This window comes from Bidens hawaiensis, unplaced genomic scaffold, assembly GCF_021521415.1.
Source record: "Bidens hawaiensis isolate Kalapana, Puna unplaced genomic scaffold, B.hawaiensis_p1.1 tig00006617_1, whole genome shotgun sequence".
Taxonomy (NCBI): domain Eukaryota; kingdom Viridiplantae; phylum Streptophyta; class Magnoliopsida; order Asterales; family Asteraceae; genus Bidens; species Bidens hawaiensis.
The window spans coordinates 1,001,034-1,015,528 of record NW_027491447.1 but is presented as its reverse complement, the minus strand read 5'-3'; the positions used below and the strand labels follow the sequence as shown (position 1 = coordinate 1,015,528).

The 14,495-nt window shown below is 35.3% G+C and overlaps 1 protein-coding gene across 1 annotated transcript; it reads left to right on the top strand.

Annotated features, from left to right (window-relative positions):
• The first annotated feature begins 2,992 nt into the window (after nucleotides 1-2,992).
• LOC143633098 (putative CoA ligase CCL7) lies at nucleotides 2,993-6,773 on the top strand. The gene is made up of 6 exons (XM_077101447.1): nucleotides 2,993-3,990; nucleotides 5,062-5,251; nucleotides 5,494-5,639; nucleotides 5,854-5,921; nucleotides 6,451-6,553; nucleotides 6,635-6,773. The coding sequence occupies exons 1-6, from the start codon at nucleotides 2,998-3,000 to the stop codon at nucleotides 6,746-6,748; spliced, it is 1,614 nt and encodes a 537-aa protein (XP_076957562.1). The 5' UTR covers nucleotides 2,993-2,997; the 3' UTR covers nucleotides 6,749-6,773.
• The last annotated feature ends 7,722 nt before the right edge of the window (nucleotides 6,774-14,495 follow it).

Sequence of the window (14,495 nt, the reverse complement as noted above, 5' to 3'; positions counted from 1 at the left end):
CGTTCAGCTAAAACGTTTTTAGCTTTAAACGTTCAATGTCAAAAACCCATCATTCAGAACTCAAAATTGATCGATTGAAGCTTCAAATTGATGATTAAGTGAATCGATTTCAAAGATTAACCGATCAATTGGCTTCAATTTCAATTCAACTAAACAAACATGTGACGAGTTTTGCGTTTTTCCGATGAGTTTGTTGTTGACGACGATGATGGTGACGAAGAGTGTTGATGGCGCCGGCGAGCGGAGGTGAAGGAGGTGTACTGATGTCGGCGACTGGTGGTAGAGACGGAATGAGGGAGATGGACGAGCATATGAGTGTAATTGTGATTTTGGGTTTTGAAAATCTAACGGTTGGAAGTGTCGCGTACGTAATGTACGATAAAGGATTATTGTATTTTATCCTTTATATATATATATATATGAGTTATAGTTATAGATGTGTACAAGTTACATACTCGACCTTCATAAGCATGATTTGGATATATGTGGTTCCAAAACCAAAGTTAAATCCAACTCGATTTCAAATGTTTATATCGTATAAACATCTTTTGATAATCTAAAACAAGTTTAGCCTCCATTTGATATTTTCACAAAATTTCAACCCGTTTAATCCGTGCTATTTAAAAAAATAAAATAAAGGTCGCATCTTTTACTAAAAAAGGTCATGCATGTTTTTATTAGGTAGCGGTCCAAATTCAAATCCAATTTTAATGGCTGAAATTCACTTGTAGGGGATTAGTTCACGTAAGGTTAACTTATATAATTAACACCACTAATTTGATAATTTGGTCATTTTGAACCATCCATTTTCAAGTTCCACACTTGGGATTATCCTTCAGATAACTTAATTGATAATTTTGATTGTTTATAGATCATAAACTAAAGCTTATAACTCAGTATTCCATTAAAAAATCTTTATTTGGTCAATGTAGTTAAAATCTTTCAGAGATACAAGAATGCATCACATAGTTATTATGTGTATAACAACTTAACGTATCTAATAATGTTTTAATCGATGTGTAATGTGATTCTAAGCTAACGATACTATAGTTAAGATTATTTTCTAGAAATTACTATAAGAACACCAACTCAATCTAATTACCAAACAATGCCCATGGTCTATTGATATGAATATATGATGTTTGCTCGTCCCAAGAAATACTGGGGGCGCGAGTGGGGGCTCCAGCCAATAATATTGTGACGTATGGCAGAGAGAGAAACTGGATAAAGGGGGTGTTGGAGCCCCCGTTGGAGCCCCTGGCCCTGGTGTGGAGGGGCTCCAGCAGGGCTCCAGCGGATTTTTTTTTATTTTTTTATAAATATATTCAAAAAACGTATTATTAAAAAAACTCATAAATTATTAAAAAAAACACACATTAAAAAAAACACATTAATATCTAAAAATAAAATAAAAATTAAAGTACTAAAAAAACATTATTGTTATTCTTCGGCTTGGTCTTCTTCGATCAACCTCTTTCGGATACGTTCCTTTTGCTTTTCCATCAGCATTTGATCGACCGGATTTAGGTTACTGAAGTCTCTTGTAAGGAAGTCCAAATCTCTCATTCGACTTTTTTCCTTTTTGTCATTAGATACCACCTCCATGGTTTTGTTGAATTTATTGAGGGATTCAACAAGATCGACGATGTTTACGGCTCCCCCCTCAGCCGGTTTTTCCCCTTGGCGTCCCTTCCCAATGGCCGCCTCCTCGGCGGTGAAGACGTTTCCTCCCCCGCAATGTTTAGGTCGAATCCAACGCGGCAATCCGACCCGGCGGAAGTGCTATACGCTCCAGACGAACTAGTTTTAGTCCGTTTCGGCCCTACTTCCGCATCAAGGTCCGGCGCCACCAGCTCAACCCACTTGGAACACCTTTTCAACCTCTCCCACAACTTTAAATCGTCCCACGTCTTCACCATCCCATACCTCCGCAAACACTCCTGCCTCCACTCTTCGACAGTGAAATTGTAAACCGCCAAATCATCACTGCCACTTGGTCTCATACGACCGGCGTTCCTGTTGAAAAGATTAGTAAACAAGCCGAAAAATTTTCTGCTTTCGGACCACCGACCCGAAATCATATCGGCGTTTCGCTCTGTACTCCCAACGAGCGTATAGAACGTCTCCCTAACCTTTGTCCAAAAAACCTTGCTTTTTTGGTAGTCGGCTGCAAAATGAATAATTAAATTAGATTTCCAGTTAACTTTTTTATTTAACTTTTTTATTAAAAATCATTTTTAAAAACGTTAAAACAATTACCGCAACGCCGATCCTCAGAAATGACTATCCAAGCCCGACACAAGGCTTCCTTCTCATCCGATGACCACGGAGTGGTTTTCCGTTTCGTCCTCGGAGTCGAAGCCGGTCCCGGCCCGTCCGTTGCAAGTTGTTTTTTCCGGTGGACGCGTCTTCTTGCTCCCGTAGCATCACCGTGTGATTCTTGTGTCTCTGGAACAACAAAGTTATGAGACGGTTGTATGTTGGATGGTTGAAAGCCGGATGTTTCTTGCGGCCCCGAATAAAACATCGGTTGGTCTGGTGACGACCATAAATCGTCGTCAATATAATCTGAATCTAGGTTTGGGTACCAATTTCCAGATATTTTTTGGTATTATATAGGAGTTTGGGATATTATATAAGAGTTTGTAAGGTGAAATTGTGTTTTGATATGGTTGAAATGAGAGTAATTTCGGGTATTATACAGAGGTTTTAAGGTTTTTTTTTAAAACAATTCGGAGCTCCAACGGCTCTTTTGGGCGAGCTCAACGGCTCTTTCTCTCTCTTCTCCCGCGACCACACTCACGCCTGCCTGGGGGCTCGCGTTCGCGCCCCGGTTCGCGCCCCGGTGGTGTGGGGTTAGCGCCTGGAGGCGCGAGCGGAGGGGCTCTCGCGCCCAGGTTAGCGCCCCACACCCCTTAGCCTAATATAATAATAACTTCCATTCAAACAAAAATCATTACTTCCAAGTTCTCATCTTCTACACCACCACCACAGTCCATGGAGAAATCCGGGTACGGCCGTGACGGAATATTCCGATCACTCCGGCCACCGTTAACCATCCCGCCAAAACCCACATCAATGGTCTCCTTCCTGTTCCGCAACGTCTCATCTTACCCAAACAAACCCGCCTTATTCGACTCCGATTCCGGCGAATCATTCACTTTCTCCGACTTCAAAACCACCGTCGCTAAACTCTCACACGCCTTAAGCACCCAATTGGGTATCACCAAAAACGACGTCGTACTCTTCTTCGCACCCAATTCAATCCAATACCCGGTTTGCGCGTACTCAGTTATCGCCCTTGGCGCCATCGTCACCACCGTTAATCCACAGTACACTGTTCAAGAGATATCTAAGCAAATTAAAGACTCCAAACCCAAATTGATTGTTACTGTTGAAGATTTGTATGATAAAGTTGCAAACTTTGGTCTACCCGTTATGTTTTTGGGATCAGAGAGTTCAATTAAAGGGTGTTTTGGGTATAAAGATTTGATTTTGAAATCTGGGTCGGTTTCGGAATTGCCTAATGTTTCGATTAGAGGTGATGATACTGCATGCTTGTTGTATTCATCTGGGACAACTGGTGTTAGTAAAGGTGTGGTTTTGAGTCATATGAATTTTATCGCGGTTTCGCAAATGTTGACTTCTGATCAGAGGTTAATGGGTGAGAAAGATCATGTGTACTTGTGTTTTCTGCCAATGTTTCATATATTTGGATTTGGGGTTATTTTGTATGGGCAGTTACAAGAAGGGAATACTGTTGTGTCAATGAGGAAGTTTGATTTTGGTGGGATGTTGAAGAATATTGAGAAGTATAGAGTCACACATTTATGGGTTGTGCCACCTGTGTTTCTTGCTTTGACTAAGCAGGATGTGGTCAACAAGTTTGACTTGTCGTCGTTGAGGCAGATCGGGTCCGGTGCTGCGCCTTTGGGGAAGGAGTTGATGGAGGAGTGTGGTAAGAGACTGCCTCATGTTGCGGTTCTTCAGGTAAACTTCATGATCTTATTTACAGTTTTGTTTGTTGGAAATTTTTTAACTTTAAATGGTGTGTTTATGCATTTATGAATTCAATGATGCAGATCTATCTTGGTATTGTTTGTTTACTGCAAATGCATATGTGCACATGGCTACTTGCCTATTTGGTTATTTTTGTGATTGTTTTATACTTTTATGTTCTTTTGGATCAACATTAATTTGGTATTCCAATTTGCATGTCTTCATTGATGTGTGTGTGTGTAGAAGTAGTAGTACTGGTGTTATTATGTAAGCTAGCCAAGTCTACGCTTGAGCTCGACTTGTTTCGAGCTATAATTTTAAAGCTTGAGCCTGGTTTGTAAGTAGTTTTAGCTCGGGTTCGGCTCTTTTATTACTTTTTAGTTTATTTATAGACCTTTATAATAAATTTTATTTGTGTTGTTAATTATAATTTTTATGTATAAAAATAATAATTATTAATTAAATATATTTTATTTTATAAATATTATTATTTAGATATATGTTTGATATATTAAATCAAGATATAAATAATAGGCTTGTTTTGGTTTGCAAGTATACTAGAGCTCAATAAGTGAAGCTTGAGGTCGGGCTTGTTTATAAAACATGCTTATTTTTAGCCTTGAGCAGTCTATATCCCATTTAAGCTACTAAGCTAGGCTGAATTTGAGCTTTTAGCAAGCTGGTCTCGAGTATCTTATGAGCGGTTTGGCTTGTTTACACCACTAGCTAGTAATTTGGATAAAAGAAGGAACCCCTTTCTAGTGTTGTTAAGTCCCATTTTATACGGCAGTGATTGGGCCCAACCGCTTATGGACGGGCCCAACTGCCCAATAGCTCTTCAACTACCGAACACCATTTTGAACATCATTTTGCTTTGATCTTGTTATTATTGTTGCTTTTTAGAATCTTGAAAATATGTGAGGAAAACAAGACACCATACATCATTCAAGTCTTCATGATCTTATTACAATGAGTATAATTGTTTACATTCATATGGTTTTGTTATATATTTTCTACCCCCTTTCTTAATCTTACAAAATATAATAATCGTGTGTATAACAGGGATATGGTATGACTGAAACGACCGGGGTCATTTCAGTCGAAAGCCCAATAATTGGACCGCGGCACTCGGGCTCAGCCGGAAGGCTTATCCCTGGAGTTGAGGCCCAAATAGTTAGTGTAGATAGCGGTAAGCCTCTTCCTCCTAATCAGATGGGTGAAATATGGGTCCGAGGAGCCAACATGATGCAAGGTATGCTCCTTTTATTATCAACACTAGCACGTGTCGGTTGTCAAAATGTGCCGGTTGGATAAAAAGTCAAAACGGGTCATTTTTGTTCATTAAGGGCCGGACCGACCCAAAACACTTGTTTTCCACAATGTTTACTATTTTTGTAGATAATTTTTGTGAATACCGAAATTATATTATTTTAGTAATAATCTTATTTTTGGAATACAACGATTTAAGAGGTTTTATGTTTTATCCATTTTCAGGTTATTACAACAATCCTCAAGCTACAAAGCTTACAATAGATAAGCAGGGCTTCGTGCATACCGGGGATCTTGGATATTTTGATGACGAGGGTCAAATTTTTGTTGTTGATCGAATCAAAGAACTCATTAAGTACAAAGGTTTTCAGGTAAAACATGCTATGTTCATGCAGATAAAGATTCTATTTTTGTTCATGCAGATAAATAAATCATTTTTCTTTCAATGTAGATATTATTGTTGTAGCAGTATAGTTTTTTTAATCAGATTTAACACAACAATAACCTATCGAATTTCAAAATGAAAAAAAAAAAAAAAAAGATTAAAACAGTTCTTAATGTTTACTCTATGCTCATAATTTTCAGGTTGCACCAGCAGAGCTTGAAGCACTTTTGCTTTCACATTCTGAAATATTGGATGCTGCAGTAATCCCGTAAGCCATAATAATATAATCTTTTTCAAACTTGCTACCCAATTATTTGCACAAACCCGAACACGACATGAACCCAAAAATCGAGTTGGACACATGAACCCAAACACAACATGCATATTCGCCGGTTGACATGAATACGACCCGTTTAACTTGATTCTTTTATGTACATATCAGTACTCTATAATACCACAGAGAAATATGAACGTATACGAAACAAATTCGTTTAGATTATAAAAGTTAAGGTCAATTTCTGTTTAAATTTTCAAAACTTTGGCAGAGAATACTCAACCAAGTTATGACATAAAACACATTATATTTTTTTTCTTTTAAATAAATAGGTTAAATGGGTCAACTCGCGAACTCGCCAAGACAACCAGAATCCAACTCGTTTAGCTAAATGGGTTCGCAGGTTTGACCTGAATCTAACTCAAAACCGGGAATATTGTGTCCTGTCATAAATTCACTCCCCGAAATTTTACTGTTTAAATCCAGTTCATAATCATTAAAACCGCATTAATCTTTCTACTAGGTACCCTGATGCTGAAGCTGGCGAGGTCCCGATTGCATTTGTGGTCCAATCTCCAAACAGTTCGCTGACCGAAGAAGATGTCATGAAATTTATTTCTGAGCAGGTAAATATCGCATTACTATATAATTACTTTGCACAAATTTCATTTCTGAATTCTGATTGGAAATTAAACGTTGCATTGCAGGTTGCACCTTTTAAAAGATTAAAGCGAGTGACGTTTGTGAACAGCGTTCCAAAGTCCGCTTCAGGGAAACTTCTCAGACGTGAACTTATCGCAAAGGTCCGCTCAAAAATGTAACACTTTTATGTATGGTTAGTTTGATTAATATTTGTGGTTCTTTAGCAGTTCATGTATAATGAATTAATGTGTCAAGAAAACTGAATTAATTTAAGAGTTTCATGATCTTGTTTTCATTTTGCTATAAGTTGTCTTGTCTCCCATGGATGTTTTTTTAACTATGGTTTCGAAAATGAGAAACCTAACCTGTAAAGTTAGTTTGAACCGTTTTATATTTTAAAAATCGTTAGTTTGTATTAAAAAGTTACTAATGATGTTCGGTTCGCATGGTTAGTTACAACCTCCAAACCATCGTTTGAACTGTTAAACTGTCAAACTGTAAAAATTGAAATGTTGATCGAACCTGAAACGCTGATCGTACCGTTAAGTCGGCAAATCCAAAATATGGCTGAACAGGTAACCCGCAAAAGGGGTGATTTGATTTTGATGATTTGAGAGGACCCATGATTCACGCATATTAACCAACATGTTTTTGTTTCTAGTTCTTAACGCCATCACCCCATGTGCAAATATTATTAACCATGTACCACAAATACGCACATGACTTGATACAAAATTCAATAAAATTTAACGCGTGCTTTGATTTGATTCATTTCTATCATTTATGTCGTATTTCAATACAGAAGATTACACTTTAAAATTCACCTATATATATCATCATCGTACTCAGTATATCCCACCAATAGCAAAGCTATGGTAGGGTCTGAGGAGGGTAAGATGTAGACAGCCTTTTCTCTACCTCGTAGGAATAGAGAGTCTGCTTTCGGTGAGACCCTCGGCTCGAATATATATATATATATATATAGGGGAAGGTTAACGTACAATAATCGGTTATCGTACATTAGGTACGCGAGCTTTTTGAACGTCGATTTCAATTTCATGCGGTGGCATAATTGTAAATAACTTAAATTTAATTCTATGATCTAATTCATCAATTGATTCATTGAACGTCCATCCATATCAATATAATTCAACCGTCGATCAGTATTAAACTAATTTGCAGATCGATATCAAACTAATTGAGTTAATTATCTAACCCTAAAAATTTTCGTTACCTGCAAATAAAACAGAACGTTTTATCAAAACGTATAAGAAGAATCACAATTTAAGGCAGAGTTTCGACCTAGAATCACAAATAAAATGTATAAACCTAGAATGTATTAATAGAACGTTTAAAGGTTTAAAACGTATAAGGAAGAATCATATGAAAAAAAACATTCTAAAAACCTTAAAAGGTTTAAAACGTAACTAAAAATAAGAACTAAAAATCATTTATACATTCTAGGTTGAAAAAGTAACTAAAAATCATTTATACGTTCTTTTATCATTGAAATTCCTTTAGAACGTGTAAAGGTTTAAAACGTATTAACAGAACGTTTAAAGGTTTAAAGCTAATACGTTATGTTAATATGCTTTAAACCTTTAAACGTTCAGCTAAAACGTTTTTAGCTTTAAACGTTCAATGTCAAAAACCCATCATTCAGAACTCAAAATTGATCGATTGAAGCTTCAAATTGATGATTAAGTGAATCGATTTCAAAGATTAACCGATCAATTGGCTTCAATTTCAGTTCAACTAAACAAACATGTGACGAGTTTTGCGTTTTTCCGATGAGTTTGTTGTTGACGACGATGATGGTGACGAAGAGTGTTGATGGCGCCGGCGAGCGGAGGTGAAGGAGGTGTACTGATGTCGGCGACTGGTGGTAGAGACGGAATGAGGGAGATGGACGAGCATATGAGTGTAATTGTGATTTTGGGTTTTGAAAATCTAACGGTTGGAAGTGTCGCGTACGTAATGTACGATAAAGGATTATTGTATTTTATCCTTTATATATATATATATATGAGTTATAGTTATAGATGTGTACAAGTTACATACTCGACCTTCATAAGCATGATTTGGATATATGTGGTTCCAAAACCAAAGTTAAATCCAACTCGATTTCAAATGTTTATATCGTATAAACATCTTTTGATAATCTAAAACAAGTTTAGCCTCCATTTGATATTTTCACAAAATTTCAACCCGTTTAATCCGTGCTATTTAAAAAAATAAAATAAAGGTCGCATCTTTTACTAAAAAAGGTCATGCATGTTTTTATTAGGTAGCGGTCCAAATTCAAATCCAATTTTAATGGCTGAAATTCACTTGTAGGGGATTAGTTCACGTAAGGTTAACTTATATAATCAACACCACTAATTTGATAATTTGGTCATTTTGAACCATCCATTTTCAAGTTCCACACTTGGGATTATCCTTCAGATAACTTAATTGATAATTTTGATTGTTTATAGATCATAAACTAAAGCTTATAACTCAGTATTCCATTAAAAAATCTTTATTTGGTTAATGTAGTTAAAATCTTTCAGAGATACAAGAATGCATCACATAGTTATTATGTGTATAACAACTTAACGTATCTAATAATGTTTTAATCGATGTGTAATGTGATTCTAAGCTAACGATACTATAGTTAAGATTATTTTCTAGAAATTACTATAACAAAACCAACTCAATCTAATTACCAAACAATGCCCATGGTCTATTGATATGAATATATGATGTTTGCTCGTCCCAAGAAATACTGTGAGCTCAAGTCCTTACCGGTTCAAGATTAGGTGAGTTCTGGACAAAAAAAAAAAAATTTCGTAGTGACATGAATATAGGGATGAGGCTAACTTACCATATTGAATTATTGAGCAATCCTCACTCCTAGTGTCCTAAGCAGTTAATGCGGTAAAATATCGGATATCGGCCGAGGACCGATATTTGAGATATCGGTTATCGCGGTAAGATATCGGTAATTTTAATATCATGCAGATTATATATATATATATGTATATATATATATAGCACTTTAAGACTAACAATTCAGTATATTCTCCTCCTATTAACAAATTAACCTTTTGCAACACTAACAACTGTAACAATTAGGAACTGATTAATACTCGAAACACCAACATTAAACACTAAAAGTTGAAAATTAAGGCTTAAAATGTTGATTCGGGAATATCGGTGAAATATCGGTCAATATTGGTCAATATCGCTGATATTATCGGTACCGATATTCTGACCGATATTTCACATGAGGACCGATAATCGAGATATCACTGAGATTGACTGCACAGCTAGTGTCATGATTATAGGCATAGCTTACCAATTACCATATTGAGAAATTCTTACTTCTTATATTCCGGATAATGGAGGTAATAGAATGAATAAGAGAATATAATTGATAACAGAATGAAGCATATTCCATTATCCTATTTGGTTATTCTGTGAAAATCGAATGAATAATACCTTGTATTGTTTGGTAGATAATAAAAGATGAAAGAACGAAATTAAGTTATTAAAAATAACAAAAATACCATTTCCTCATGATAAAGAAAATTTACAATCTTTTGTAACTAAACACTAAATACCAATCTATGGTACAATAATGAACCATTTAAAGAACTTAAGTTATTACGTGATCGTGAAATCCCATCTTTCGTGCAATCGCAACTCCACCTTCAGCTTTCTCTGTATCACCGCCCTCTTCATTTGCATAATTAACATCTTCGCCCCAATCTTTCATCTTCGTTGGTTGATGATGAATATGATTTGGATCCATATCGTTGGCAACGATAACCAGATCACCCACATTTGTTACAAACACATAGGTAATGCCGTTTATCATATATTTCATTCACTAATAAGGTATTTTGCTTATGACATGATAAGAATTGATTTTGTACACATGATTGTTTGTAAGTAACATTTTCATCATATTTATCATATAAAAATGATGCCCATATAGTAACTATCCATATTTTATTCTCATGAAAAAGATAAAAAAGAAATTGTATGTTAATTCCTTCTTAAATTATCATCTCTGTTACATTTAGAACTCACACATACCCTTTTTTCCACATTCGTACGAAAAAAAAAACATATTTATTTAAAAAGTTTTAACTATAATTATGCATAATAAATGTTTTATAGTGTAACGGTGCCGTTGTATTGTTTAATTAGGCCATGTGGTATACTTTAACCCCTCTTAATCCTACATAAGCATCATATCACTCATTATTCTCTTTTTCACTTCATCTCACTCAAAGTAGATGGTTTAATCCTTTTAACTCCATCTCACCCCTATTAATTGTTAATTTAATATATTGTTATTTGCCTTTTAACCCGTGAAAAGCATAATCATGACCAATTTTTAACAAATTTAACACAAGTGGGGAATGGTTTAATCCATCTTTAAAGTGTTATGTCATCTTAATTTATGTTGGGGGTTAGAGTATACCCCATGACCTTAGTTGCACCGCTTCAAATCCATTTATTATTTGATAACCAACTTTTTTTATATATTTGATAATCAATTGTGTAATCGTCGCAATGTTTCTTAACCGTTGCATCTTTTTAACTCGGTGTAAGCAATACTATAAATAGAGGCCTTTCGTTTACATACACAAGATTTTTATCCCTGCAACCATCTTCTCCATGGGGAGTACTAATGTCGGTGGTGATTTCCGTTAACTCTCACATAAGAATATTTCCGTTACTTGGTTTTCCCGTCTGTTCAATATCTACAATACTCGTCCATTCAATTGGTATTCCATTTCTATAATAGTAAGGATCAACATATAACTGCTCAAAGTAGCTTTAAACCTTGACTGATCATTTGTTTGAATAAAATATTTAGACCTGTAATTTTTTCATTTGTTTACAAATCATGTGTTGAGTTTCTTCTTCATGAAGAAACATCTATTGATAGGTTTCTTCTTCAAGAAGAAACATTGAATTGACTATATCCATGTTATGTAAAATCTTACGTTTCTTAGTTGTGAATAAGCTACTATATCTGCTTGTATGTAAAAGCTTATGTTTCTTAATTATGAAGAAACATTATTTTAACTATAACCTTTGCATGTATAAAGCTATTGTAAACATAATTATGATCAAGGTTTGGGCTATACCCCTGACTATGGTCTAAGCCATCTAATATATATAATAATAAAATAATATTTAGGTAGAACCCCTACTTTACGCGGTATTCGGAGTTTATATGCCTAAACTTGTACGGGTAGCACGTCTACTTTCTATCGCGTATCAAGGCTTAAACCGTTAGAACTCCGGGGCTTGGAACGTACTTCGAGGTCGGCACACAAAACGATACTAAGTGTGTGAAATTGTGTGTGTTTGGTGTGAAGTGAATGTGCCGTATCCTTCCCCTTTTATAGCTGATTTTGGGGACCATCGCGCTTTCTAATGGGGTATCGCGTAGCGCGATGTCAGGTTTTGACGCGCGGCATGCTGACTCAGCCCTAGCGTTTGCCACGTGTCCCCCGGATGCGATACGTGTCTGGTGACTCATACAACCCCATCGCCAAGCGCGATAGTGTTGTTCCTGAGCTCATCGCGTAGCGCGATGGGTCCCGGAATCAGATTTTTCACTTTTGATCATTCATATTTGATAACTTGCCACTTCTTATTCATACTTTCATTTTCCAAAAATACTAAAGCGGCCCTTATGCGGCGATGCGAGCGTGCGCCATCAAAACGTCACATTACGCCCATCGCCCGAGTCCGTGTCAGGTGCTACGCACCCTCCACTAGGACTATGGAGAGTGGTTAGCCACATTAAAACATTTCTACGGAAACTGGCTTCCTTATAAAGAGTTTCCATTTCTTTTCTTGTTCCATGTGGGATGAAAGTTATCTTCCTTAATTATACCCATGTAGAATGCTTCCATTTTCTTCCGTCTTTTCATGTGGGATGGAATTTTCTTATTTCCTTAACATGAAATATCTTTATTTAACTTATCTCATTTTTCCTAATTACTTATCTTGTGAATATTTTTAACCCTTCAACTTTCAAAGTTGACATTTTTAGTCCAAAATAATTATGGGATTTTCTATGATGTTACAGTTTTATAACTCGTATAGAACATTAAGTTACGAAAATCAGTTAGGTATTCAGATTATTCATATACTTTTTAGATTATAATCGAGAAGCTTGCTCAATGAACGAATCTAACAACTTCTGAATCCAATTATTAATAACAGAAAGATAATCATTACTAAAAACGAAAAAAGGTTCAAGTATTTGCTCATCACAGTTCTCGCTTTTTCGTGGAGTTTTCGCACTATTAACAAGTTCTCGGTTTTACCATACTTTTCGCATGACTAACGGGTTCTCACTTCCATATAAGATTTCACATGGCAAATGCGAAAACTGACTAATCTAACTAACATATTAAAGCAATACATGTTACACATGTCCTTCAAATATGCAATCCATATGTGATGCCAACTAATCAATTTCTATTTATACATATTCCACCTAATTAACTAATTTTTAATTACCACTCCTTCAATTTAATACATTTTTATGTTAAATCATTTGACAATTAATTCATTTATTAATATTCAATATTTATTAATTACCTCAAATAAACCAATTATGACTTTCTTAGAATTATTATGACTTTCTTAGAATTATATTATTAACAAATTCTAATTATCTCAAGTTAGTTATTACCTAAAAAATAATAACTGGTTTCCACATTTTGATCAATTTGCTGAATTTTTTTTACAGAGGTATTATGAGTTTACGGGTCAAAAGTGTATAATATAATATTAAAGCAAGATGATTTTTCCACGTGACATCATTCTAAGGCTTCTACATAAGATGACGTAAATGTCATGTGAGCAGCTTCCTATTTTATCATCTTTTCTTTTAAACACAATATGAGACAAGGACCATTTTAGTTATGTTATAACCCGTGACTCAGTTTTTTATTTTTTTTAACAACCCGTGTATCACACGGGCTCTATCCTATTCTATAATACAACTTTGCAAAATCTAATCTAACTATATATTAAAGCAACATGATTTTTCCATGCGACATTATTCTAAGGCTTCCACATAGATGTCATGTGAGCAGTTTCTTATTTTATCATCTCTTCTTCTAAACACAATATGGAGCATGAACCCGTTTAGTTATGTTATAACCCATGACCTGGTATCTCTTCAAATACTACCATCTTCATATGAAGATAACACTTTATAAAATTTTGAAAAATAAATTACCATGTGATACAAGTCTCGAACCCAAGACCTCATGTTTTGAACTAAAGATGCTTACCAACTCCACTTGAGTAGTTATTGTGTTGGTTTTCTTGATTTATAAATGATATATTGTTAATTCACTTATAATTAATACCAGAAAATCATTAAACAATTAAGTTAACATCCAATGTTGTATTCAAAGAGGCTTTTAGAGATTTATGAATTATAAAATTTTGTCTCATTATTAATATCATATGAATGTATAATGTATGTTATCATGTATATTACTAAATTTAACCTTTTTGTTGTTTTTAACCACCCATGTATCGTACGGGCTCTATCCTAATTATACTATAAGTGAAGTCTCGTGATCTAGCGAAAATAAACTAGAGCGAGAGCTATCTACTTTGCAAAAAATAGGACCTAGAAGCGAAAACTTCACCTATTCTTTGTGAACCCCTACTTTCAGATCTAATTATCTCCAAATCGCACGCATAGCCACGTTCGGATGCAAGTTTACTCCTTAGTGATCTAGGGATGCATTTGGCAATCATCGAGCTTTTCATGCAAGTTAAACCGTGAAATATCAACCTTTTTAAACATCAACGCACCTTGAACTCATTTATTACTTCTTGGATTCATTAGGGGAATATTTATGTCGCTACTGATCCCACTGTCAATTC